Source organism: Alnus glutinosa, chromosome 3 (genome assembly GCF_958979055.1).
Source record: "Alnus glutinosa chromosome 3, dhAlnGlut1.1, whole genome shotgun sequence".
Classification (NCBI taxonomy): domain Eukaryota; kingdom Viridiplantae; phylum Streptophyta; class Magnoliopsida; order Fagales; family Betulaceae; genus Alnus; species Alnus glutinosa.
Window position 1 is genome coordinate 5000537 of NC_084888.1, and position 26410 is coordinate 5026946.

Genomic DNA, 26410 nt, shown 5'->3' on the forward strand with positions numbered 1-26410 from the left:
GGGTTTTAATTCATATAGAGCCATCGAACCGGCCCAACCAACAACTAGAGCAGACGGTAAAGACAAGTCAAGTAAAGGTTTATTCTTCCACGTCTACAAATACCCAAATTTTGTTTTGGAGAAACAAAACCCTAACAGAGAAGTTGGTGTGAATATTCTGAGGGTGCTGGCATTGCAACATCCAAAAGGGAAAAGCCTCAACCTGACAAATAGGACCCAGCTAAATCCATAATGCCAATATATCAAGACAATCAACAAAACCCGGTTTATATATGACAAGAACCAGGCACTGGGGAAAAGATTGCTTCAGAGTCAACGGTGGTAAAGAAATAGCACATTAAAAGCAACAACGCATTTCCACATGAGATATGCTATTGCTTACTTCTCCACAAAGGAGGGGAGACCAACTGGCTCAATCAGTTTACAGAAGGATGATAGTCTTGAAAATGGAACTTCCATCATTGTGAGAAACAGGATCCCTGACAGAATAGAGAGTGTTTGTGCATTCATGGGCAACATTCTCCAGAAAATCTGCAGCTACAGAGGAGAAACCACCCAAATCGTCGACAAAATTTTCCACAGAGAACCGGTTGGACGGTTTCGGAGTGAAGTGATTGACCTGACGGCTAAAAGTGTTCGCACCCATCAGTCAGTCATTCGGGGGAAGTTTAAGGTTTTGTCACTTCAAAATCAATGAAGACGTGTAAATCCGTCGGTCCAAACGACTGTTGTGCCTCGCAGGAGTTTCCAAAAAGGACGGTGAAAATATTGGGGTGTGTCGGTACGGTCGCTGACCGGGAATAGCAGGCGCATGGTAATACTGGCGCTTGTGAGGACCTTAACAAAAAATCAGGCCCATCTACAATTACCTAAAAACCCTTTATAATTACTTCGTTATTTAATTTTCCCTATCATTGCCATAGAAATAAAAGTTCGACATCAAGAACACACAAAAAATCATTCTGCTTGATCTCCTGTTGCATGAAGTTCATTTTATTGAAGAAGCTAAACTTTATTAGAGTGGTTCTTTTTTTTTTTTTTGATAAAAAAAGAATAAGATATTTAAATCTAAAATGTTCATCGAACAAATTAATTCATATTATGCTCATGTCCACTTAACATAATGCATGATATGATGTCAACAAATTATGTTACTATTGTAATAGACAATTAAAAATTTATTAGATTTTTGTTTTATATATGTAAACCATATAATGACCAACCGATTAGCTAGAGACGATGGAAATTGATAAAATATAGGTAACATTGACAAACCCATAGACTTAATTGAATACTTATATATACTTGAATACTTATCTCAAATTACTTATGGATATCTTATACATGTATATATATTCCATTCAATGTAGGGAAGGGGACCGGAAAGCGGAAAATTACAAGGAATTAATAAAATGACTCGACCCATCAAAAGAACAAGGACCGTCAAAGAAAGCGATCGAAAAAAGTAGGCAAAGTTTCAAAAATAAAACAAAGTATGGAGTACTAATAGAGGGCATGAAGGAGCATGACTGTCTCGCCTTCAACTCTACTCAAATTCCTATTGGGTTAACAACACGATCATCAGTAATTTATGGGTAACAAACATCGATCCCCTCTCAACCGACTACATATGTACGTATAGTATAATTACTTTATAATATACATAATTTATATATATATATATATAAATGTCAGAGTTTAGGTCGTTTAAAATCTAATTGCATATTGAGGCTGGACTCATTATTTATTAAATAAATGGAGAGCAAGTGGGGTCTATCTGAACCGAACCGGAATCGGTTAATGAGCACAGCAGTTATCATGATCTTTTTAAGCGATATATCCCTCTCATCGTATATCGTTTTCTTTTTTTGTCTGATGGGATCGTGAAACTCGAAGAAGATCGGATCAAGGCTAGGGCTCTCTGGCACACGAACCCTAGACTGTAGAGCTCTCTCTATCTCCATTTTGCAGTAGTTCGTTGAGTACTCTCTTCCCGCAAAACGTCGACGTTTTTCGATTCAATTCTCAGAGTGTATTTTTTCTCGCAGTTGTTTCTTGGCCTTGGAAGGCACCGAGAGAGAGAGAGAGAGAGAGGGAAAGAGAGGAGGGCTCGAGACGTTGAACCGAACGGAGTTCAGCGAAATCCAAAAGGTAAACCCGAGGTGAGATTCTGATCTTTCTTCCAGTCTTCCACGCTTTGATTTTGGTCGTACGTTTATGGCAAAAAAAATGAACAAACAAATAAAAATCTTGTTTGTTTTGATACTACTTTCGGCCTCAAGAAGATTTGCAAGATTAATTCTGTTTTGAACTTTGATTGCACTCCAATATTTCATTTCTTTATGAGACGGATTAGTTCTTGTTTTGAGAGAGAGAGAGAGATGAGAGCTTCTTCTTCATGACGCCATTTCTATTGGTTTTTGCATTTCTGGTAATTTCGCAACGATTTTCTGTTGCACTCTCACTCTCTCTCTCTCTTTTCCTTCTTCTTGCACTATGAGCCGCTTCGATCGTTTTCCTTTCTCCCCCTATTGCTTTCTTTCAGTATAATTCTTCCTTCTACTGTTTGATTTATGTGTATCGATGATCACGTCGGTCTTTTCTCCTCATTAGCTTCGAAAATGAGTCTCCTTTAATGACTCTTATTTCAATGCCTTCCTCATTATTGTCTAATTACTAGTAAACAAAACATCGCTTTCTCTTTTTCTATCTATCATTCATGAGAAGAAGTCGATCCATTTGTCTTTTTGTATAATCCCATGAATATTAATCAATTTTCAGTTTTTATTTTTGGGGTTTTTGAGAAGGAGAGAGGAAATGTCGTCACCGAACACACCTTGCGCGGCGTGCAAGTTGCAGAGGCGGAAGTGCACGCAGGAGTGCGTGTTCGCGCCGTATTTTCCACCTGACCTGCCAGACAAGTTCGCGAACCTGCACAAGGTCTTTGGCGCCAGCAACGTGGCGAAGCTGCTCAACGAGCTCAACGCGTCGCAGCGCGAAGAAGCCGTGAACTCCCTGGCCTACGAGGCCGATGCTCGCCTGCAGGACCCCGTCTACGGCTGCGTGGGCCTCATCTCCCTTCTCCAGCACAGGCTCAGGCAGGTTCAGACCGAACTCGTCCATGCCAAGAAGGAGCTTGCCACCTACATTGGGCCTCAGGCCATGCTCCCCATTATTCAACAACCCCAGGGGCAGGGGTTCATCCCCCAACAACAAGTACGCTTTATAATTATCTGTGTTTACCAAGTTTAATTTGATTGATAGTAAATGGTGAAATTAATTAATAGCTTAACTGTTATTTTAGGTGCACCCGGGGAATCCTTCGTCCTCTGTCGCGTTGTTACCGTACAACATGTCGCCGATGATGGGCATTCCCACTGGGGCTCCCACACATGGTGGCCAATTGGTGATTCGCGAGCCACAGACCCAGCCTCAGCACCAGCACCAGCACCAGCACCACCAGATATTTGAGGCTCAGCAATTGGCTGCGGCTGTGGCTGCGAGAGAGCAGCAGGAGATTTTGCGGACATATGAGCAGCAACAACAACAGCAACAGCAGCTTGTGAGGTACAACAGTGGGTTCGGCCCGGCTGTGGCGGGTGGTTCGGTGACTGCGAGTGGGTTCAATCAGATGAATGTTGGTGGTGATGGTGGTGTTATGTCGCCTTCGCTGGCTCTGGGCACGTTTGAAAACGCTTACCAGATGCAACCATACCAAGGGGAACATCACGGCCATCCTCACCACCATCCTCTTCAGGCGCAGCTCTTGCTCCAACCAGTACAACAGCAACAGGGTCAGCAAACGCACCAAGCCCAGGCTCAGTCTAAGTCGGAAAGCGAGGAGGGTAGGGGTGTTGGTCCGTAATGTTGATCCCTTATTTTGTTCTGAAGCTCTTTAACCTTCCCGCTTTTTCGTCAAACCAATTTTCATTCTAGGTACGTATCTCTTTCTTTCTTTCTCACTGTGGTTTAGATATGCCCTTCTGCTAGATGATTTCGTTTGAGAACTATGCCTCTGCAATTAATGAATGGGTTAGATCCTTTCATCTGATAATATATATAAGCTTGTCTTTTCATAAATGGGGTAATATGTTGTATAGAGCAGGCTAGGATGGGTTAAAGGAATTATTATTATTTTCACAACGAGAGACGTCCCCTCCATCAGTTATCAGTAGCAGCCTCATTCTTTTTCTTTCTTTCCTTTTTTTACACGAAAATTAGTTAAGAGGGAAAAATGGCACAAGAGAATAGTTCATCGGTCAAGAAGTGAGAGATAGGTAAGTCAATAATTACTAAAATGAATTACTTGTATAGATCGATCTCACTTATAAATCTTTCTCTCCTGTTCAGCCGCTTCAGATTTGGGCTTACATATATGTTTAGGTAACGAAGAAGGCTAGGGGTGCCGTGTAATGTGATGTTGTTTGGGTTAACTAGCTAGGCACATTAATTGCACGTTTCAACTTGTGATCCTATGAAAATCTTACGTACTAACCATCGGATCCAAAAATGAGGTACGTAGCTAAAGGGGTTTAATATATGGGTAGTTGGCTACAATATCTGTTCATGAAATTGACTTATGTGCTTAGATATGCTCTCCCTCGTGTTCTAAAGACAAAATTTCTCTCTTATATCGTGTATGACTTCGTTATTTGTCCTATAACTACCAAATTTTTTAGTAGCCCTTGGAAATATGTACTTGGTTATTAATTTCTCCTATATCTATCTAATTTTTTAGTAGCCCTTGGAAATATGTACTTGGTTATTTGTCCTATATCTATCTAATTTTTTAGTAGCCCTTAGAAATATGTACTTGGTTATTTGTCCTATATCTATCTAATTTTTTAGTAGCCCTTGGAATTAAATATGCCGTACTTGGTTATTTGTCAATTAAGGGCATTTGGCGCATATATGACTTGCATTATTTCGTGTGAGGATATAGAAACTATGAAGTCTTGTGACTTGAAAAGGGAGTATATCAGATGACATTACTTGATTTTTTTTGTTTTAATTAGTACTTTCTAAAACACTAGGATATTACTTCCATGCATAAACAATTGAATGAACGTACACCTCTATTTATTATTGCCCTTCGTTTTCTTCTTTCTTGGCCTATTTATCGCCCTTTAGACATATCCGCAATAATACACGACTTTGTTGTTATTTGAACTCTGAACACTTCGACATTTGCATAATTAAGCATCTTGTAATCCTTTTTTCACTTTTATTTTCCCTCCTCCCTTTGCAGCTCGATCGAGATGGGGACAGAGAGGGGTTCAATCTAAGATCCAAAGTCTGCCTTTTTTGGGGGGTTTCCAAGAAGACGACTTTCCAGGGAGGATTCAGATCCCATGCAATACCCTATGGCCTATGGCCTATGGTGTTGCATGGGATCTGAATCTTTCCTGGGAGATACATTTTAAAATGTAGGATCTGCATTGGTCTTTGGGTACAGCTTCTTTATTTTTATTTTTATTTTTCAGTAGTGAGGTACATCCTTATAAAATGTAAATCAGAATTTGGGAAGCTTTTTAGCATTTTTAAACTTACAGCATTCATGTACGTCCCATTCTCTGAACTTCACTCAAATTTTAGTAGAAAGTCCACTTTTTCTTTTTTAATTACCTACTTTTCAAGACACCCCCACCCTCTAAAACTTTTTTCTTTAAAAAAATTATTTAAATATTCTTTTTTATTCTTTCTTTACAAAACTACTTCAAATTGCTGCGTAGTTTGAGAGTGTGGATTGTTACTTTTTCAAAGTTTGAAGAGTCTACAAGAGTGACAATTCAAGGGAACAAGTCTAGTTTCCCCCTTTTTTAACTTTCTTCCAGCCTATCATACCCTAATCTTGTTTTACAAAAGCTAGCAAGACACCTCGTAAATAATTTTTATAAAGACTTGCAAAGTTCCCTATACCACCAAAATAAAGAAGAAAAAAGAAAGAGAACTTCAAGTGGTGGCATGTTGCACCATACAAGTCATGCGTACATCTTTCTCACCAAATGAAGGTTGCGTTCCGACTTTCAGCTGTCTTTGACTTTCCTTACCAAATTACCATATCTTTTGCAGCCTTGAAGCTCTCCTCCATGCAAATGGCAAACCATTTCCCCACTTCAATGAATGTCTCCACTTGCCGACATCCATAGCCTAATAAAAAAAAGAAAAAGAAAAGGAGGATCCTAAACAATCACCATTTGAATCATTTCATTAACCATCATGACAATTATATGATTCGGTTAGATCAGAAGCCTTGAAAGAGGAATTTATATTCATTAACATTGCAATAAACTATCAGAGATGCATTGCTCAACCATTTTCTTCTAAAAAGTGTACCTTGGAGAAAACAAATGAAAAAGAAACCCCAATATTCACACACACCAGATTAATTAATCTGAATCTGATGACATCTGAGAATAAGGATCCAATTCCATAACCATTTTAGAGAGCCTCTCTCCCATGTCTTCTAATTCATCCTTTTCAAATCCCCATCTCCTAACTAACTCAGCCCCAGCTGCACCTTGCTGAGTTCCAAATCTACGAAGATTTCCCAATCTATTCTCCAAAAATGGCAAGACAGCACTGCTAGAACGTAATCTACCCGCCAATGGGATGGAATGGATGTCAAGTGATCCCCTCAAAGGAGAACCACTGACTGGACTCCCCAACAGCTCACCATGTTGGCCAACAAGGTTCCCAAATATTTTAGGAAAAGGCAAAGGTATTGGAAGAGGACAAAGAGCCACTGATAGATTGCAGAACTTTGGTCTTGTTATTGCATTTTCATAAGCAGCATGAACATAATCCTTTACCACAGAAACTGAAGCCCGATGGCCTCCTGTTGAACAAAAAAATAAGTCAAACATTAAATGCATGTCCCGCCACATCAAGCAGCAGAATAAATATACAACAAAAATCAGCCTTCATATTGACTAGCGCCCCCCCACCCCTTTTATCTTCTCTCAGAAATACAATAATAAAAAGGAAGGTTAATGGTCTGTAATAAGTACTTTAGCCTGGCATACTTTTTTTTTTTTTTTTGATAAGTACTTTAGTCTGGCATACTTAAGAGCCTACTGCAAGCTAAGTTAGGATGGACTCCCCTGTCTTGTACCTACCTTATTTTCCCCCAGGAAAGAAAATGACAAAAAGAAACAAGGAAGAAGAAAAAATACGTCTTTAGCACAGACAGACTTTAAAGGTCCATCCAGTTCCTATTGAATAATTTAGTGATCTTGAATTAAAATAAATATGATCCTGAAATCCCGCAGGTGAACCTCCATAAATATGATCCTGAATAATTTAGTGATAAGAACTTTTAAGTCTCTTCAAATTAGCAGGAGACAATACAATAGATTATTTTAATAATGGATTTAGATTGTTAGCTAGACACATACTTCGAAAAATGGTTCCAAGGGAACAAGAAGCCTTTTATTTCATTGGAAGATAAATGAGAACAGTTCTTTAAGAGCACATTTAACAATGTCCAGCAGACTAGGAGAAGAAAATAAAGATGATGACACATGCATAGATTCTAAAAGTACCTGACCCAAGGGCCCCACTGATGGTCATGGATTCCACCGATTGCAAGTCTTCCACATCCTCTGCTATCTCAGGTGTCAACGTCTGTAAATTTCCTAGCAAAGATTTCTCAACCTGTTTCCCTGGATTCCAGAATAACAAATAATTAACCAAGCTCATTGCTTAGAAGGAAGAATTGATGAGGAGATACGAAAGGCCTCTACCCTGCCCTCCCGAAAAGCCATTCAGATATTTACCAGTCAAAGAAGGTGCTGGCATTGCAACGTCCAAAATAGTCACCATATTCCGCCTAGCTCCCCCTGCTAGCATTTGTACAAGACCATTGATGTCAACAGCACCGGACACATAACGTGAATCTGAAGTGGGACCAAGTGGTTCCATTCGGAATGGAAGACTAATAGAGTGCAGTGCAGCAGCATAAACAGCACTGCAGTGGTAAGGCTTCTCATCTTTAATGCAGAGGAACGGGGAAGCTTGACCTTCATAATAACATGAACATACTTATATAGGGGAAAAAAAAAAATGGGGGTGGGGGATTGAGGACAGACTTGGAAAGTATCACTATCGAAGAGTACAGACTGATTCAACATGACAAATAGGACCCAGCTAAATCCATAATGCCAGCATCAATATACTCGAATAAGAATAAACATTTGCCACTATTTTCACATTTAGCAAGTGCATCAATATCAAGAAAATCAACAAAACCCAGTTTATAGGACAAGAACCAGACACGGGGAAAACAAATGCTTCAAAGTCAACATGGTACAGAAATGGCACATTAAAAGCAACAACCCATTACTGAGGATGGGTATAGAACCATCTGAAATAATACATTCCACATATATACTATTGCTTACTTACTCAAGGAGGGGAGACCAACTGGCACAATCAGTTTACAGAAGGATGATAGTCTTGAAAATGAAACTGCATCATGAAGTTTCTTAGAGATTGTTTGCTTCTGGCTTTTGTGGATCATGTGAGAAACAGGATCCCTGACAGAATAGAGCAACACAGGTGTGTTTGTGTATTCATCGGCAATATTCTCTAGAAAATCTGCAGCTACAGAGGAGAAACCACCTGAATCGTCGACAATGAACTGAAAACCCTGTCAAAATTAAGAAATATTCAGCAACAACAAAAAAGAAGCAAATAGATCAAATCAGAATTCATATTGAGAATTCCAGCATCAATGGGCATACACAAAAGTACCTAAAAGCCAAACTCTATCTCTGCCACTAGACAGTTTTCCAGACTAAATTTAACCCAATCATCAATATGCAAAAGGTCAAAGATAAAGTTCATGAAGCTAGTCTCTAACCATCCCAATAATGATGCTTCATTGATTTAGATATCTGACCACGTTCTCAACATCCAAGGATGCTCTCAATAGGCCTGTCATGTGGAAAGATCACAGACCTTATAAAGATAGTAAACCTTGCACATTCTTTTATAGCCACAAAGGTAATGATTACAGGCAAATATTGAATGATCTAGAAAACTGGTTTTAAAATTACTCAAAATAAAAGGAGCCTAAAATGAAATCATATACAAAATTTAGATAGAGTAATGATGACAAGAAGGAATTATGGTTAAACCATGAATGTATACTTGGTCCAAATAAAGAACATAAATAGCTTCGGGCTCTATCTGATACAAAAGATCCCCAGACATGTAATGCAAAACTTAAAAAAACTTGACAGTATTCAATCTCACTTGTAGAGACTACCAACCCTTGTTGACAAGTGGCAATCAAAATGCTCCATTTGAGAGAAGCACACCAAGGATTGAGTTCTTGGATGCAAAATTTACCTTATAGGCAACAATCTCTCAGTACTATAGGTAGTACAAAACTTGGCCGTGAGAAATTATAAAGCCATCCCAGAAAAGGTCCCATCCTTCTCAAACCCAGAAAAATTGAGATAAAAAAATAGTAATTAGCATTTGAACACCAGTATAACTTTCTCTATTCATTTTTTTTACTTCTATAAAATTATTAAAAGAAAAAAAGTAAAAGAAATTTTTTCATAATAAACTATAAGATAACTAGGACATAAAAGGAAGACTCGAATCATATAATATATACAGGTGAGAAATTGAAATCTTCACTCAGTCCTAACTTCAAAGGACATGCAGCAAGATATTATTAATCTTGAATTTCATACAGTGAATATAGCAGATTATCAATATATATTGGAGTTTCCCGACATAATCAAACCAAATGTGAGAAGCTTTTGCTATATACCTGAATATGGTCACACTCTTCTACAAACATGCGAAGCCTATCACTAATTTCTTCTCCTCGTAACGCCCAAGAGAAGGCATCCCTTCCAATTCCATAATTGTCAAATTCCTGATTGTCCATCCATAATCCACTCAGTTCATGTAAACTTTGGTGATGGTAGTGAACTTTTGAGAAGTCTGTCCAATATTGAACACCATTTTCTAAGTATTCAACTATATCCTCATCCTGGATTTCTCTCTGGGGACTATTCCTCGCATCATTGATGCCATCCACTGGAGTCAGATTCTCCTGCTCTTCTTCATGCAATCTTTGCAAGAACAAATTCCTCCTTCGAGGTTCAGCTGCATGAGTGGAAACATTACCAGTCCTGCATATTGGCTTACAGATATTCAATTCATTTTAAACAACACAACAAAAAGATTACGGGAGCATATATGGAAATAATTCCACTATCCGCAAGCTAACAGATTTGTTGATTTACTTAGGGGGTACATTGCTTCAAGAAGCCTCTAGAGGTTAATGAGACAGAGTTAAAGTCACACCTTTTATTCCCTAAATGTTAATATCTCTAGGCACTCTCCTTTTAGGTGAGAAAACATGTGATTAAAAGACTAGTTACATAAAATGAGTCCAGGAACCTACAACACATAAACATACTAAAAAGTAGGTATAAGCATAGTAGCATTACAGTAATTCAGGGCACCATTTCTGCAAATTGCAGATTTGCAGCATATGGATATACGACTGATGTACGACAGATCAAAGAACATGCATAATCTTCATTACACTGATGTAATGTCTAGTAGTAAAAAACATTAAAAAAAAAAAATGCTCAAATGGAAAAGCTTGAAGTTTTTGCTTGCATTGGAAATAATGGTCACAGCACAAATAGATCAGATTAAAATCTAAGGTTTGCAATCTAGTTGACTTGTAATTGAATTTTGCCACCTAATGTTAAAGTCAGATAACACTTTTAGAAGATATTATCATGAGGGGGCATATGTTTTTGACAGTTGAGAGTGTTCTAATTCTAAATGGCATAAATTAGACGGTATATTATTTGTGCAGACCTCGACTATTTTAAAATACCACCTGCAAAATTTATGCGACTAAACAAAACTAAATCGCTAATAAAGCGCCATCATTTCAAACATGCAAGCAAAATTGTAATAATATTAAAATCATACTTTTATAAAACCAAAATCACTAATAAGAAACAAAATATTGGAGCTGCTAAAACATATACATAAAAAATCTGACCATGTGATGACATCTGGTGGTGCAGATGCAACCTTGTTATATAATGAACCACGTGAACTCATAGATCCAAGTGAACCTGTGATGTCAAAAAAACTCTTCGGTGAATTGATTTCAAGTGAGAAACACGAATCAAAATTAGTCTCCTTGTATACCAAGTGAACAATCAAAAAATGAAACGAAAAATGATAGATCCTACACTCTCAATTTTACACTAACATAAGTTTCTACTGATTGAGATGATTTTAATAAAAGATAAGCAACGATTTTGATCTATCATTAAACTTTTAACAAGTTTATGATAAAAATAAAGTGGCAAAGAAGTTGGAGGTCATAACTAACACCCCACACAAAACAGACCACCACCATTAGCCAGACAGAGTGCTCTCCTTGGCACTTTGGAGATGTAAATCTTTTTTTTTATAAGTAATAATTTCATTGAACAGCGCAAAGGGGCGCAACCCTAGTATACAGAAAGTATACAAAAAAGCCCCTACTCACAGGAGATAAACGAACATGAAAGTAAAAAATCAGCAAACGACAAATGACTCGGGCTATGTGCCGACACCCACAAATATAACATATTAAGCACATTTCTACAAAGAGTCCCAACTGTAACCTCCACATCCTCAAAAAGCCTAGTATTTCTCTCACGCCACAAGCCCCACAAAATACATAAAGGAACCTGCTTCCAAATACGGATAGCAGAACCACGACCTAACAAGGTGCCCCAAGCACTCAATAAATCCAAAACACTAATAGGCATAACCCACTCCACCCCAAATAAGCTATAAAAATAACTCCAAACAGTCTGTGCCACATCACAATGTAGAAGAAGGTGATCAACAGATTCCCCATGCTTCTTGCACATAACACACCACCCTACCATCACAATACCACGCCTACGTAAATTGTCATGAGTTAAAATCTTTCCTAAAGCAATTGTCCAAACAAAGAACGCCACCCGCTTCGGAGCTTTAACACGTCATACACTCTTCCAAGGAAAATTAACCGCCTCATGACAAACTAAAGCTTTATAAAAAATCTTCACTTCAAAATTCCTCTTCTTAGAAAGATTCCACACCACCCTATCAACCCTTTCATGCCGAATCCGAATAGAGTATAACTGTTCATAGAAGGCAATCACCATCTCCACCTCCCAATCCTGAGCATAGCGCGTAAAGAGTACATTCCAATGAGCCACACCTCCTACCACAGACAAATTATCCATCACCCAAGCACCCGGAAAACGAGCAATAAAGTACAAATCTAGATTACATAGCTTGAGAGCCTGTTCCCATACCATAAATCATGCCAAAAGCAAATATGAGACCCCTCACCCACCTCAAAACGCAAGTACTTGGCTACAGTATCCCACCCCCTTCGGATAGACTTCCAAACACTCACACCATAAAACCCCGTCACCGGTAATGAACTCCAACCTCATCTTACACTCTCATACTTCACCTCAATCACCGATCGCCATAACGCATCCCGTTCCTGCGAAAACCTCCATATCCACTTCCCCAATAAGGCTTGGTTAAACTTAATAATATTACGAACTCCCAAACCACCAACCTTGATTGGAGAACAAACCCGATGCCAATTGACTAAATGAAATTTAGTCTCATCCCCCATACCATTCCACAGAAACTCCCTTTGAAGCCGCTCCAATTTCTTGGCTACACAAAGAGGAATGGGAAACAAAGATAAATAATAAGTAGGAATGCTGGACATTGTACAATGAATCAACGTCACCCTACCACCCTTGGATAAATAAAGCTTTTTCCAACTAGCCAACCTTCGCTCAACCTTCTCAATAACCCCATTCCAAATAGAAGGAGATTTGAACGACGCCCCTAACGGCAAACCCAAATATGTCATTGACAGAGAACCAATTCTACAACCCAAAATATGTGTCAAAGACTCCACATCGCCCACCTCACCAATAGGGACCAATTCGAATTTTCCTAAATTAATCCTCAACCCTGACACCGCTTCAAAACATAAAAAAGTACACCTCAAATTTCGACCATGTTCAGCCTGTGCCCCACAAAAAATTAATGTATCATCAACAAACAGCAAATAATTCACCACTAGAGCTTCATTATCCTTGATACCCACCGAAAAACTAGACAACAAGCCTTGGAGCATAAACTCATTCAACATCCTACTAAGCGCTTCCATAACCACCACAAACAGCAAAGGAGAAAGAGGATCGCCTTGTCTAATCCCCCTCGAACTCTGAAAAAAACCTGTTGGCGCACCATTAACCAAAATAAAGAATCTTACAGTAGAAATACAAAATTTAATCCATTTTCTCCACCTCTCCCCAAACCCACACCTCTCAAGCATAGTAAGAAATCCCAGTTTACGTGATCATATGCTTTCTCCAAATCCAACTTGCATAGTAACCCCGCCTCCCACTATCCAGGCATTCATTGGCAATAAGAACTGAGTCCAACATTTGCCGACCACCAATGAAGGCATTCTGAGAGCTCGAAATTATTTTCCCCAACACCGATTTGAGCCTATTAGCAAGGACCTTAGAAATCATTTTGTAGACCCCCCCCCCCCCCCCCCCCCCCCACCAAATTGATAGGCCTGAAATCCTTAATCTCCTCCGCATCTGCCTCCTTAGAGATAAGGGAGACGAAAGTTGCACCAAGCTCTTCTCGAACTGACAGCTATTATGAAATTCTGAGAAAACCGTCATAATATCTTGTTTGAGAACCGCCCAACATTTCTAAAAGAAAGCCATAGAGAAACCATTTGGGCCCGGAGCCTTATCCCCGTTCATCTCCCTCACCACCTCCCATATCTCCTGCTCCTCAAAGACACGTTCCAACCAGATACACTCATCCGCATCAATGGAAGAGAAAGAAAGCCCATCCACCCTAGGCCTCCACGAACTCTGCTCGGTGTACAAAGTGTAATAATAATTGACAATGTGCTCCTTAATCTCCACCGGATCAGTAGACATAGCCCCATGAATCTTCAAAGCTCCCACATGATTGTATCTCCGATGCGAATTTGTCACCCTATGAAAGAATTTTGTGTTATTATCTCATTCCTTCAACCACAAAGCCTGAGATTTTTGCCTCCAATTAACCTCCTCATACAGGAGTGTTTTTTCCATCTCCCTTATCATATCGGACTTCCATACCTGCTCCTCCACCACTAGCCCTCGAGACTCCTTTAATCCCTCCAACTCTTTAATACATTCCAATAACTCCTTCTTCTTCTTCCCCACATCACCAAAAACCTCTTCATTCCACTTCTTCAAATCCGCCTTTAAAGCTTTCAATTTTTTCGTCAACACATAACTTGACAGGCCTTGAAAATCATAAGACTTCCACCACCGTTGCACTTGTTCCACAAAACCATCGGATTTGAGCCACATGTTTTCAAATTTAAAATGTCTTTTTGCTTCTCTATGTGTACCACAATCCAACAGCAAAGAGAAGTGGTCCGATAAAAGTCTAGGCAAACGTCGTTGAGACACATCTGGGTAATGTTCTTCCCACTCTGGAGAAAGCAAGAACCTATCAATTTTAGACCATACACGATTATTGGACCAAGTAAACTGCCCTCCATTGCTGCAGAAAAACCACCTGCTCCTGACCGCTCACTCGGAAACCGCACCACATTGAAGTCACCCCCAAAGCACCACTGCCTATCCCACCAACTCATCAATCCAGCCATCTCATCCCACAACATCCTCCTCTCCCCATCATCATTAGGCCCATACACACCCCCAAACGCCCACGTAAAATTATCCTCAGCGTTACGTAATGAGAGAGCTAAGGTATACCGACCCACATATTCCTCCATCTTCTCCACCACCCTCCTATCCCACATAATCAAAATTCCACCTGACACCCCATTAGCCCCCATATAACACCAATCCACATGTTAGCAACCCCACAAACTACGAACCACCGCCCTAGTAATGACTTCCATTTTTGTCTCCATCAAACATACCAAATCAACCTTCCAGTCTCTAATGAGCCCTTTAATACGCAATCTTTTGTCCAGCTCATTTATCCCCCTTACATTCCAAGATAGTATTTTAAGCTTCATTAACACATGTCACGCCCCTAACCTTCCCTCTTCTTCTATTAGATTTCTCCCCCTTCTTGTCATAATTAATGGAACAATCCAACCGCTTAATCTCCGTAATCTCTCTCTTTGGAGACGTACATCTAAAGGAACTGTCTACAATTTGATAATGGCAATTTGACAATGGATTTCAGAAAATGATATCCAGGCACCATGTTATTCTCATCCTCAAGAACATGTCTAGGGGACACTATAACGATGATGATTATGTTTTAGTAATGTCTATCTCCATCTGAAGTTGAAAAAATGGCCCGTGTGTAGAAGAGAATGGATAGGGCACCAACTTGAACTAAATAATGTTTCAGAGAAGACAATGACTCATGGCTCAAATGAAACTTTCTCCCCCAATAAGAATGGGATGGAGGGTGCGGTCATGGGTTCAAATCTCATAGGATGCATGTGTTACTTACCAATAGAAAGATCATGTGTTAGAGTAGCATATAGATGGACAATATGAGACTTATAGACAATTTACCAAAGCACCAAAAATTATACAGAATTCATGGTCAACTACAGTTTGAGAACAATCCAGTTCTACGCTGAATTAATGCTTCACTTCACAATTCAGGAATGACATCATTTTTCAAAACTGCTAGCATTTACAAGAGATGACCCAAAATGGTGGACGACAAGCAAGATATGTGGCCACTTATCCAGAAAATGAAAAGAATCCTTGTCACCTCAAATGCTACTCCCACATACAGAGACTATGTAAATAGACGTAGTTATATTACTAGATAGATCCCATTGCCCAAGGCAAAAAGGAAACTAGAGCAAGTACTCTCGTAACATAGTAGATAAATTAAGCACCTTGGAAGTCAACGGAAACCAGGCGTGGAGTATATGTAAGGGTGCCCTGCAAATGTTTTCACAGCAATGCTATTAGCAATGTATCTCTACAAAAACTATGCAAGTTAAAAATGACAAAAGCAAGTCCTTAGATTTACAGCAAATCAGTTCACAATGTTTTAGCATGAGACAATCTCAAGGGCAAATTTCTCCATCCTAAGAAGGCATAAATACTAAATGGGAGAAAGCATTGAAAAAAAAGAAAAGAAAAAATCAAATGCATGAGAATAACAGAGTTCTATCACTAATTAATAAAACAATCATAAGCAGAAACATGACACATAATATTAAAAAAAAACAAAAACTCAATTCAAAAGAAAAGGAGAATGAAATAAAAATTGTGGTTGAAAAGTGTGTACTTCTTCCATATAAACATAGAGAACCTTAATTATATTTTGCCAAATTTTCTTTCAATAACAATGAGTTAATGATGGAATCAGCCACTAACAAAATTATTTAAGGTCTAAGTAATAACGATTGCAGAAAATCTTCTTAAATTGCACTTTAAAGTCATAAATTTCTACCTGCTGTGTCTCACCAGAACGGTAGAGCACGTCCATAGTTAAAGAATGATTCTTGAAGACTGGATCACTAGAAGGGTCCTCAGCCAACCCGAGCAACTCATCCTTCAGCACACGAAGTTAATTAATACATCACGTTCTAAAAATGCCTAAATAACTTCAAATAACCTCTATAATCACAAAATCAGACGAGTCCTTCACGTAATTTCTATATACAGAGATATTTACATGCAAATGCATAATCTGTGATTGATTAAGAGGCTGTTTGGCAAACCACTCTAACTCTCCCTCTATTTCTTTTCACTTCTTCCAAAAAGAACATTTTGGAAGAAGTTTCTAGTCACAATATTTACAGAGTAACAAAATGTAAGGAAACGAAGAAGTTTGTAGAATCAGTACCTGGAAGTTCCAGAAGTGAGAGCCGATGAAGTTGGCGAAACCTCCAACTTGGATGGTCACAACTTCCTTCATAATTAACCTGTCGTTGGAAGCGATTACTTCACATAATCTTCTTCATTAACTAAATTGTATTCGTTCAGTAGTCGTGATTATACTGCTAAAAAGTATAAACCCTAGAAGATTCTACAAGTACTACTCACCTACGTATTAGGGTTCTCAGAAATCCACCGCCAAAACGAGCTTGGCGTGGTTTATAATTATGTGTGTTCTACAACTTCTACTTGGTTTGATCGAAGCTAGGGAATAGAAGCTGAAGCGGTGGGACTTTATGCCACCGAGTGACAAACGGCGACGTTTTAGCGTTTTCGAGAAACTACACGCTTTTCAGGATTGGAAATTCTATGTACTACCCGTCATTCCACTAGGTGCTTCGGTTTTTGAATTTTTTTTTCATTTTCTTCTTTTAATAATGATTAATTCAAGAGGTAATGAAATATCGACTAATTCAAGGTATTAAAATTGTCGCATCAACCAAATAAAATAAAAATATAGTATTTAATTTTACTAATAATCAATTATATTTGGTCACCCTAAAACACAACGATTGACCACACCATTTTTTTTTTATTAACAAAAGAAAAAACAGAGACCCATACAAATGGATTGAGGTCTGGTTTGTGACACTTCGTTTGACGCTCTACACTGGCATGTGTGCACTTCACATGCAACCCAAGCATGCATAGTAGCCCAAAAAACAAAGTTTTTTTTGGCTGCGGGTTAGATTTACAGCTTCGTACCTTCATAGTTGGTATCTTTCTTCTTGCTCACAGAGAAGAGAAATGCTTGACATCTTAATACTTTTTTCAGAATTTGATTCTAACATGATGTGTCACAATCTCTATTTCCTAAAATGATAAATTTCATATGACTAAATTCTTTAAAAAACAAAAAATAAAGTGTTTGAATGTCTAACATTCTTAATGGAGAATCCCAAATCCTGTTGCAAACTATGTTGTGTCCCTTATGCATTCATCGCTAGATACCTGTCTCGTCGAGCATCGCAGCGGTATTCTATCCGCTCAAGCTAGTTTCAATGGGCTCTACCACGCTATGGTTTCCAAGCTTATTTGTTGCTACAGTTGGTGTACCTACTAGCAATTGCAACTTTAGACAACCGCATCAAACCGTAGATTATGGTGGCTTTTTTTCTTGGCCAGTGAGCCAACATTCAAATCGGTCGGGCCAATTTTTTGTATCATTCTCAATAGTCCTTAGAATCCATAAAAACTGTACCGGTTATTTTGGGTGTTTATTTGGTTGCCGACCCATATTTTGTGTGTGATGCACCATTTCCCTTCCTCTTTTTCCTTTGTAGTTGCTTAGAAAAAAAAAAAAAAAAACGAAGAAATTGGTATAGCAGGAAATATGTCGAGATCTGAATAGTGTGCGAGCTATAATTGAGTGGATTAGGCTATTCTTTAGCTAAATTTTAATCAGAAAACAATTTTTATTTTTTTTCTATTTTACCTATTCACTGTTAAAAAAATGCCTTATATTATACTCTTTAAAACTTTCTCTAGTTTATTAAAATAATCTTCCAGTATATAATATTTATTTTTTATTTTATCTCAACTTTTTTCATTCTCTTCGCATTTGAATAGTACAAAAAGTCAATAAAAATCTTTTTTCTTTTTGTAGAGTGCTACAGTTGCTAGCTAGATTTGGAGAGCAAATACCAAGCTGCAAAATTACCGAGCAATAACGGTTTGTTTGTTTAACTGTTTAGAGAGTTTTTTTTTTTTTTTTGTGAAATAGTATTATGATGTGGCATAAATGTGGAAATTATTTTTTGTATTTTTAAGATTGTTTTAAGTTATTTGGTAATGTTCTTATTTTGAAAACAAAAGATAAAAGACACAAGATTAATTTTAACAGACAGAGCCACTACTCCAATGCAGAGGTATTTTTAAGGGTCTAACTAAATTTTAGCTAAAACTTACTTTAACTAGTTCAATGGAAAGGCTCTGATAGCAACCAAATGGAATTGGGCTGTTTGTTGCAAGTACCAAGAAAGCCTAACACATGATGGTGTACGTTTTTGAGACACAAAACAGAGATTTAGGAAGCATGTCAAGCGATGAGCTGGTATTCCAAGTTTGTCAAGTGAACGGCATAAGTTTTATGTTGCAGGGGCCAAATTAGTTTTCCAATTGTTAGTTATAATTCATTCGAATTGCCTTTATTTTCTTCACAATAAGCAAAACGAGGTGTACAGTGATTTCTTGCAGAGGAAAGAGCTTGGAAGATTCTAAACAGAGCTCCCTTCCTCCATCTCTCTTTTCATCTTCAAGACTTTTGGTTTATAATCAGTTTAAAGCTCCCAAGAAGTAAATGAAGACGACTCCAGCCTTAATGAAGACAAACCGAAAGGCTGCAAAGAAAAAAGACAGTAGAACATGACAAGATTTAAGAAGTGAGACGTGTGATATGTACATCTCTTTTACATATACGGTCCACAAATTTTATGATTAATTTGCAAAAAAGTTGTAGAAGAGATGGACATCAAATATATTAAAGATGTAAAAAAAGCATTTATCTTCAGAAATCTAGGTGGTGGCTATGCAAACGGAATCATTGTAAGGAGAAGAAAAGCTCAACATCACATACCACACCAGCATATTCAGTCATATATGTCAGCTGGAGAAAGGAAAAAAATGCAAGGAACAAAAGAATGTTGGAGCAGAGCCTTCAATTCCTCGACTTTCATTTTCTCTCTTAATAGAATTGAAGGCTTCTTCAGAAAGTTTGATTGGAATGTGATTCATCTATTATTCCATACGTCTAGGCCCAAAAAAAAAAATAGAGAAGGTGAAAAAGAAAAAACCAAACACTTCATGAAGGCAATTAAAATTGAAATGTATATATATATATATATATATCATGCAATATCATTTTAACATCTTCGCCACATGCATAAAAATGTGGGGTAGATGTTAAAATGAAGGCAAAGCACATTACTTCTGTTTGTAAGGCAGACTCCACAGCAGACTCTAGAGCATGCATAATCGAAAGGAGAAGGCAAATAAAACCTGAAATTATGATATTAGAGCAAAACTAACTGAAAGGGAGTTTAATGTTGAACATATGTCGGATAACATCATGAGAAAAAGACTGTCATCTCTCGTTCTAGTAGTAGTATCCCCTATGGTCATAGCATAAACCTCTTCAAAAATAGAGGAGTAAACTTGTCAATAGGGCTTCTAAAACCTCATTACCTTTCTCTGCAGTAGGGCCTCCAGAAAAGAAAGAAAAAAGCAACTTTAGTACAAATTCCTCTTTCTCTCTCTCTCTCTCTCTCTCTGTCAGAAGTATTAATTATACGTCCATAAAAGTTTATTAATTATTCCCCACGTACGTATATTTGCATCTGAAAAAATCACGGGGGTTTCAATGACTCTATAATCTTCTGCTGCCTTTTCTAGCCATCTTCACTACTATGACCATCTGATTTCTCATCTCCTGCTTCATTGCTGTCGTCTCCCACGCTAAATAGACCTTTAGCAGACCCAACAGCAAGGAGGGTAGCCTGTGGAGAACTAGACAGAGAGCTGTTTGGATTTGAGTGCTCTCCCCATTGATCTTGGGCCATGCACAAGCCATTTGTATTTGAAGAAGACGAAAGTTTTCGAACATGAAGTCTATATTTCTGCGAAAGCACAAGTATATACATAAATCATTCAGGAAAAATAGGAAGAAAAATTATCCAAGATGTCAAGATAGAACGTGAGAAAAAACAGATGATAAGGACTCACTTGCAAATGGCTTTTCACCTCATCATTTGTGAGACCATCCACTTGCATGAGGTCTCTAATTTGTTTAGGAGTGGCCACTGCAAAGGGGAACGAAACAATCAGATCAATACCACAACAAGAGTCTGTGAGAGCATTCTTTTAATTATATAAAAGAACTTAATTCAAGTATGTGAAGAATAGCTAAATTTTATTTTATGTAAAAGGGAGGCGATAAATTGAATAGTACTTTTTTCTTTTTTTTGTTTCTTAATTTCTAGGAATAATTTCAAAGAATGATTTTGAAAGCCCTGCAACAGGCAAGCTGCCTACTGGCAAGTCAGAAAACAATGAAACCACCCCCTTCTGGTTCCTCCAAGTGGTTCAACTGCAAGCAACTCCCAAATAATTTGCGCTTCCTACATTTATTAACTTAACAAAGACCTCGTAAAAGAATACCACAACTTTACTGCCATTATAGATTATACTATACATTCACTTTGTAACTATCTATCCGAATGGTTATCAATTTGTACAGGTAACGTGAAAAGCCCTGTATAGAACTCACAGTAATAGTCGGGCAGCCAACATTCATTTGGACAACGTGAATTCCATATAAGGCCTTTCACATCACCTCTCCAAATTACTACTAATTATTGTTGATCTTTAACCCACTTTACCAACCCTAATCCGTATAATAGGGATCTGGCAATTTTGCTGTTTGTCAGGATGTGAGAGCTTTTATGGCCTACCTACTCTTAGCAGTTTACTACCTATTGGATAGATCCTATAGAAACTCTCTAGCAATTTAGGTAGACCCTATAGAACCCTCCGGAAGAACAAAACAAATTATCAATCTCTAAAGATCCCAAGTCCAACCAAAAAAAAAAAAAAAAATCTTTTGAATGCTATGAAGTTACAAGGCCTAACCTTGCTCACCCCCAAGTTGTCGAACCGCCTCGGAGAAACAACGATGCAACTGAGGCGACCAGTACCGCCTTTGTTTCCTCTGTGGGTCTGTCGACAAAGATGAACCAGAAGAACCACCTCTACAGCCAGAATAGCTTTTTTTTTTGGAAACTGAATTGCTTGGATTTAGTTCAAGCGGTGGAGGAGTCATAAGCGAAAGGCCAGTGACTTGTGAAACCTCGTTCTCTTCCTTTGATGCCTCAAATGCCCCTCCCTTTTTTCGCTTACTCCATGGCTGAGCCGGGTTCTCCAGCACAGACCGATCGTCTTCTTCGCCTCGCTATAATAAAAAAACAAAAACAAATATTAGAAATTTTAATCCCCAGAAACCCCAGAAAGAATTTGTCGTTTCAAAAATCACCAATTTTGCTTCTGAGGCTGAGTCTTCTTTCTTGTAATCACAGGTGGTACCATTGCTCCAGAGCTGAGCAGAGCTCATCCAGTTCTTCTTGTCAGCGCTATCGTTTTCCGTACGCTGCATTGCCTGCTCCTTCAACCTGCCAATAGCTACACACCCACCACATAAAATTGAATAAATACTAAATAAGCCCCATAAAATCTAAAAGAACAGAGAGGGAGAGAAAGAGAGAGAGAGCCCACCATCGGTTAAGAGAAGCATACAGAGAGGAAGCTCGCGTTTGAAAGCTTCGATCTTCCTCCTCTCATCTTCCAATCTTCGCACATAATCATCAAGCTTTGACAGTTTCTCGGAGCCGTTTGTGGTGGTTGAAATTTCTCCGAGGAAATCAGAAATGGTTTTCGGGACAAAGACCAAGCTCAAATCCAAACTCGGTCCCATTAATTTCTCGCTCTCTCTCCTAGTCTCCCTCAAAGATTTGCTCTCTCTTTCTTCGTCTCTAACATAGAAGCTGATAACTTAGAACAGGGAAAGCCCACACTTTTTATATTGGAGATTCAGAAATCAGGACAAGAAGATACGAAAAATCGTACTCGGGTCGTCGCGTCTCCGAGTCAGTTTGGTAACCCGGAGAAAAACTCGCCTCGAGTTCGGGCGAGTGGTGGGTGGAGTCGGCCTGTCAGGTGTGGGAATCTTTGGATTCCGTACTCAACGCGTTTACGCGGCGTGGGTCAAATGAATTTTTTTTAGTTATTCTTGTTTTCTTTTTTACTTTTACTATTTTAAGTTTTTTTTTTAGTTACCCTAGCTAGTTCCTTATCGTTCGTGACGTAATTATCAGGTCGCACTAAATCTTTTTATGATAATTCTATTTTCAAAAATCTTTTGATAATTCTAAAATATTTATTGATTCCAACTCTTAACTTACTATCTGTCAAATGTTTTTTTAAGATTTGACCCGCCCATCATTAACAATATATATATATATACTTTCCAAATATAGAACCCAAAAAAAAAAATCTTCTCATTTTCATATAATACTAAAATACTTTTTCAAATCAAAACTAAAAAATAGTTTTCAAAATTTATCAAATATGTTAATCTAGAAGCATCTTCATGTCTTATTCAGTGAATGCAATCTAACATTGTGATATTACCAAACTACCATTTTCGTGTTTGCGAAGCAGTCAAACCATATATGTGATACTCATTTGAAAAAAATTGCATCCTTAATTAATGTGATTGACCTAAATTATAAATCGTTCTCTTAAGTTAAATTATTTTAAAAAATTTGACAAATTCTATTAGGTAACACGTTAACGTCAATAAGATGGAGACACGTGTCAATCTTAATAAAAAAAATATAAATATATAAAACTTAAAAAATTATTATTTAAAAAAAAATGAAAAGAGAAAATGGGTGGCTGCCAGTTTGTAAATTAGGCCAACCATAAAGATCGATGAATTAATTTTGATACTATAATGAAGGATTTATAATTTAGGCTAGCCACATAGCTCAATTGTACAATTTTTTCTATTCTTTTAACAATTTCTGTCTTCACAATTTCTGGCAAAAGTTATTTATTTTATTCTCAAAACTTAAAATAGTTGTATTTAACGGTAAATATAATATTTTAATATTTAATTTTTTTAAAATGTGTGCTAATATAAATATCACGTACCTCATCGAATACATAAAGTTTAAATGTTGACCATAAAATAAATTTAGTTTAAAATGCGTATTCTACTAACTCTAGTCCCTCCTTTTAACCGAAGTCAACAAAGACAACTACCATGACAATTTCTACACGTTTGGCTTCACATTAGAGTTCCCTTTGTGGCTCTGGGCCTCCGACTCTTCTCTTTTTTTTCTTTTTTCTTTTTTTTTTTAAAAATCATATTTAGTTCTTAAGTTTTTAGTTGATTTAGATTTAGTCATTGAATTTTCAATTTAAATAATGAGTTAAATATTTTATTGGTACTTGAGTTTTCACCTTTGGCTTCACATTAAAGCTAGGGGTAAAAATCCGTTTGGCACCTCTGTTACATTTTTCTTCAAAATTTTAACGGCCTGCCACATGTCAACCGATGAGATTGACACGTGGCACTATATAAAAAAAAAAAAAAGAGGGGTCTGGAGTGGTCGAACCACCCCCCATGACAAAAATAAAAAATAAAAATAATGAGTTTTGGCCATTGGAGGTGGCCGAACCACTCCGATGGGCCACGGAGGTTGTTTGGCCACCCTCAAGCCCCAAATCCAACCAAAAAAAATTGAAGATTTGCCCATAGAAGTGGCCGGCCAAAACCCATCAATTTTTTATTTTATATTTTTTTCTTCCATGGGATGGTTCAGCTAGCCCATACGGCCAAAAACCACCCCTCTTCTTTTTGTCTTTTTTTCATTTTTTTTTTTTTTAAATTTTTTTATTATTATTATTTTTAATTAATTTTTAAATTTTTTTTTTTTTAATTTTTATATAATGCCACGGACACGTGGCGGGCTGTCAATATTTGAAAGGAAAATGTAACAAATGTACTAAATGAGTTTTTACCTCTAACTCAGATACCACTTATGAAACAAATAAAAATTCAGATACTAGATTTAAAAAAGCTTAAAATTTAAATACCAATAGAGTACTTAAGGTTACTTAACCACAAAAATAAAAAGTTGCATGTACCATTTGTTTTTTTTTAAAGAAAAAATTATGAATACATATTGCAATTTGCGAAAATGATCGAACGGTGAAAATAAAGGGTTGTCATGGCCTGATGGAAAAATAAATTGATATTGATTTTGTTGACACGTGGAGGGCTCATCGGCTCCTCTGTATCCCCAATCAAGGATTCAAGGTCTCGCATGGAAAAGTGAAAACGAAAGAGGGTGTCACCTCCTATCAAACACTAACACGTGGCGAGGTGCTTTTATCGAGCGGTGAGATTCTTCGTCGATGCTTTTCTGGGTCTCTCACGAGGGAATCGTTTTTTCCATATAGAAACGCTTCGATTCCTACGATGAGATTCTCAATCTATACGAACGACACGTGTCGAAAAGCATCCCATCTTCTTCATGTGAGATAAAACGGAGGATCGTTTATGGGGTCCTAATCAGTTGGTTAGAGATAAGGATTCCACGTGATGGGCAAAGGTTGGTTTTGTTTATTTTGTCACAGCACAACAGAATGATGCCTTTCATGCAAAATGACAACTATTTCCGACCATCCTTTGTTGGCTTTTTTTTTTTTTTTTTTGGCATATTTATATCCAGTATTTTTTGAATGGTTCCTTCCTCATGGTTTTTTTTTAAAAAAATAAAAATAAATAAATAAAAATAAAAATTTTATTTTTAGTGGCATGCTGACATCAAAAGTTAAAAGTGAAAAATACAAATCCCACTCTCCATTTGGTGGATCATATCTATTAAACCAACTTTGTAGAATATTCCTAAAGAACTTTGCAACCAAAAAAATAAAAAAGTGAAAAAAGAAAAAGAAAGAAGAAAAGAAAACGACTGGCTAGTGTTACACCCCATTTGTAATCGTTCATCCAAACTTTAAAAAGTAACAATCGACCCTCTTAAACTGTTTAACCTTTTCACTTTATTCCAATTATTATTTTAACTCCAACGAAAAATGCGTTATGTGCAAGTGCCGTACGTATGAGTTAATTATCTAATATATTCTTATCGAAAATGTGAAAATGCCGACGAAGGGACAAATTAAAAGTGTGATAATTTGAGGGAGTCGATTGTCACCTTTTAAAATTTAGAATAATAATTGTAAATAAAGGAGATTTATGTGTAGTTGATTTTCTAAACGTGGTTTTATTGTGATGGGTACAAACTAACTTAAAATAGGAATAGGATACAGAATCGTTGCCTGGTTTAATTTGTCGTGGTATGTTGTTTTAATCGGGAGAAAAAAGTAACGGTTAATAACCATTTCACAAATTTTCATCCTCGCTTTTTTCAAAAACTTATCTTGCCACTTTGAAAGAGCTTTAAATATTTAAAAGTGGTACGTTGTCATCAGATCCGTTGTCGTCCAGCGGTTAGGATATCTGGCTTTCACCCAGGAGACCCGGGTTCGATTCCCGGCAACGGAAATACGTTTTTGTCAGGGTCGAATGAAAACATTGAAAAGGTGTGAGAAGAGAAGAATGAGGGGGGATACCAAACCAAAAAAAGGTATTTTTCTCGAGTTATTTTATTAAAGAAAAGAGAAAAATAACATTTCTCTTATATTACAGCCTCCCTCTCTGCCTGTCCAGTGGCGAAAACCTCCTCAAGGCTTTGTTAAGTTGAATTGGGACGCTGCTCTGGATAAGAATCAGAGATTGATTGGGGTTGGTGTTGTGGCTC

The 26410-nt window shown here is 37.6% G+C and overlaps 3 protein-coding genes and 1 non-coding gene across 13 annotated transcripts; 2 read left to right on the plus strand and 2 right to left on the minus strand.

Moving 5' to 3' along the window:
- The first annotated feature begins 1850 nt into the window (after positions 1 to 1850).
- Positions 1851 to 5543, plus strand: LOC133864188 (LOB domain-containing protein 36-like). Of its 4 annotated transcripts, none has more exons than XM_062300450.1 (5): positions 1884 to 1942; positions 2049 to 2162; positions 2782 to 3216; positions 3305 to 3936; positions 5249 to 5543. In XM_062300450.1, exons 3-4 carry the CDS (start codon positions 2818 to 2820, stop codon positions 3863 to 3865), a joined length of 960 nt encoding a protein of 319 aa, XP_062156434.1. In that variant the 5' UTR covers positions 1884 to 1942; positions 2049 to 2162; positions 2782 to 2817; the 3' UTR covers positions 3866 to 3936; positions 5249 to 5543. The 4 variants fall into 4 exon arrangements, with proteins under 4 accessions (XP_062156433.1, XP_062156436.1, XP_062156434.1 ...); XM_062300453.1 differs by having other exon boundaries at positions 1890 to 1942; positions 2805 to 3216; XM_062300449.1 differs by having other exon boundaries at positions 1851 to 2162.
- Positions 5544 to 5881: 338 nt separating this feature from the next.
- LOC133863954 (uncharacterized) lies at positions 5882 to 17249 on the minus strand. 6 transcript variants are annotated; one of them, XR_009899455.1, is made up of 10 exons: positions 16936 to 17226; positions 16540 to 16641; positions 15977 to 16022; positions 11048 to 11123; positions 9788 to 10154; positions 8407 to 8650; positions 7779 to 8021; positions 7545 to 7664; positions 6337 to 6838; positions 5882 to 6150 (listed from the first exon to the last, which is right to left on the minus strand). XR_009899455.1 is itself a non-coding variant. In XM_062300122.1 (10 exons), the coding sequence occupies exons 1-9, from the start codon at positions 17005 to 17007 to the stop codon at positions 6390 to 6392; spliced, it is 1719 nt and encodes a 572-aa protein (XP_062156106.1). In that variant the 5' UTR covers positions 17008 to 17226; the 3' UTR covers positions 5882 to 6150; positions 6382 to 6389. The 6 variants fall into 6 exon arrangements, 5 of the variants coding, with proteins under 5 accessions (XP_062156106.1, XP_062156104.1, XP_062156105.1 ...); XM_062300122.1 differs by having other exon boundaries at positions 6382 to 6838; XM_062300120.1 differs by lacking the exon at positions 5882 to 6150 and having other exon boundaries at positions 6282 to 6838; positions 16936 to 17014; positions 17136 to 17249.
- Positions 17250 to 20009: 2760 nt separating this feature from the next.
- Positions 20010 to 22675, minus strand: LOC133864100 (transcription factor HHO5). Of its 2 annotated transcripts, none has more exons than XM_062300317.1 (5): positions 22293 to 22675; positions 22054 to 22199; positions 21663 to 21972; positions 20748 to 20824; positions 20010 to 20641 (listed from the first exon to the last, which is right to left on the minus strand). In XM_062300317.1, the coding sequence occupies exons 1-5, from the start codon at positions 22489 to 22491 to the stop codon at positions 20414 to 20416; spliced, it is 960 nt and encodes a 319-aa protein (XP_062156301.1). In that variant the 5' UTR covers positions 22492 to 22675; the 3' UTR covers positions 20010 to 20413. The 2 variants fall into 2 exon arrangements, with proteins under 2 accessions (XP_062156301.1, XP_062156300.1); XM_062300316.1 differs by having other exon boundaries at positions 21654 to 21972; positions 22293 to 22674.
- Positions 22676 to 26082: 3407 nt separating this feature from the next.
- Positions 26083 to 26154, plus strand: TRNAE-UUC (transfer RNA glutamic acid (anticodon UUC)). The gene has a single exon. It is a non-coding gene; the product is annotated as a tRNA-Glu (tRNA).
- The last annotated feature ends 256 nt before the right edge of the window (positions 26155 to 26410 follow it).

What these genes read in the sequence shown, in the direction of transcription:
- LOC133864188 (XM_062300449.1), top strand. Translation starts at nt 2,818, where the DNA reads ATGTCGTCACCGAACACACCTTGCGCGGCGTGCAAGTTGCAGAGGCGG. An exon ending in GGTTCATCCCCCAACAACAA is followed by an intron (nt 3,217 to 3,304) that starts GTACGCTTTATA and finishes CTGTTATTTTAG; the next exon opens with GTGCACCCGGGGAATCCTTC.
- LOC133863954 (XM_062300122.1), bottom strand. Translation starts at nt 17,007, where the DNA reads ATGAAGGAAGTTGTGACCATCCAAGTTGGAGGTTTCGCCAACTTCATC. An exon ending in GCCAGCACCTTCTTTGACTG is followed by an intron (nt 7,665 to 7,778) that starts GTAAATATCTGA and finishes TCTGGAATCCAG; the next exon opens with GGAAACAGGTTGAGAAATCT. An exon ending in CAGTGGGGCCCTTGGGTCAG is followed by an intron (nt 6,839 to 7,544) that starts GTACTTTTAGAA and finishes TTTGTTCAACAG; the next exon opens with GAGGCCATCGGGCTTCAGTT.
- LOC133864100 (XM_062300316.1), bottom strand. Translation starts at nt 22,491, where the DNA reads ATGGGACCGAGTTTGGATTTGAGCTTGGTCTTTGTCCCGAAAACCATT. An exon ending in ACAACTTGGGGGTGAGCAAG is followed by an intron (nt 20,825 to 21,653) that starts GTTAGGCCTTGT and finishes TCCCCTTTGCAG; the next exon opens with TGGCCACTCCTAAACAAATT. An exon ending in AGGTGAAAAGCCATTTGCAA is followed by an intron (nt 20,642 to 20,747) that starts GTGAGTCCTTAT and finishes GTGCTTTCGCAG; the next exon opens with AAATATAGACTTCATGTTCG.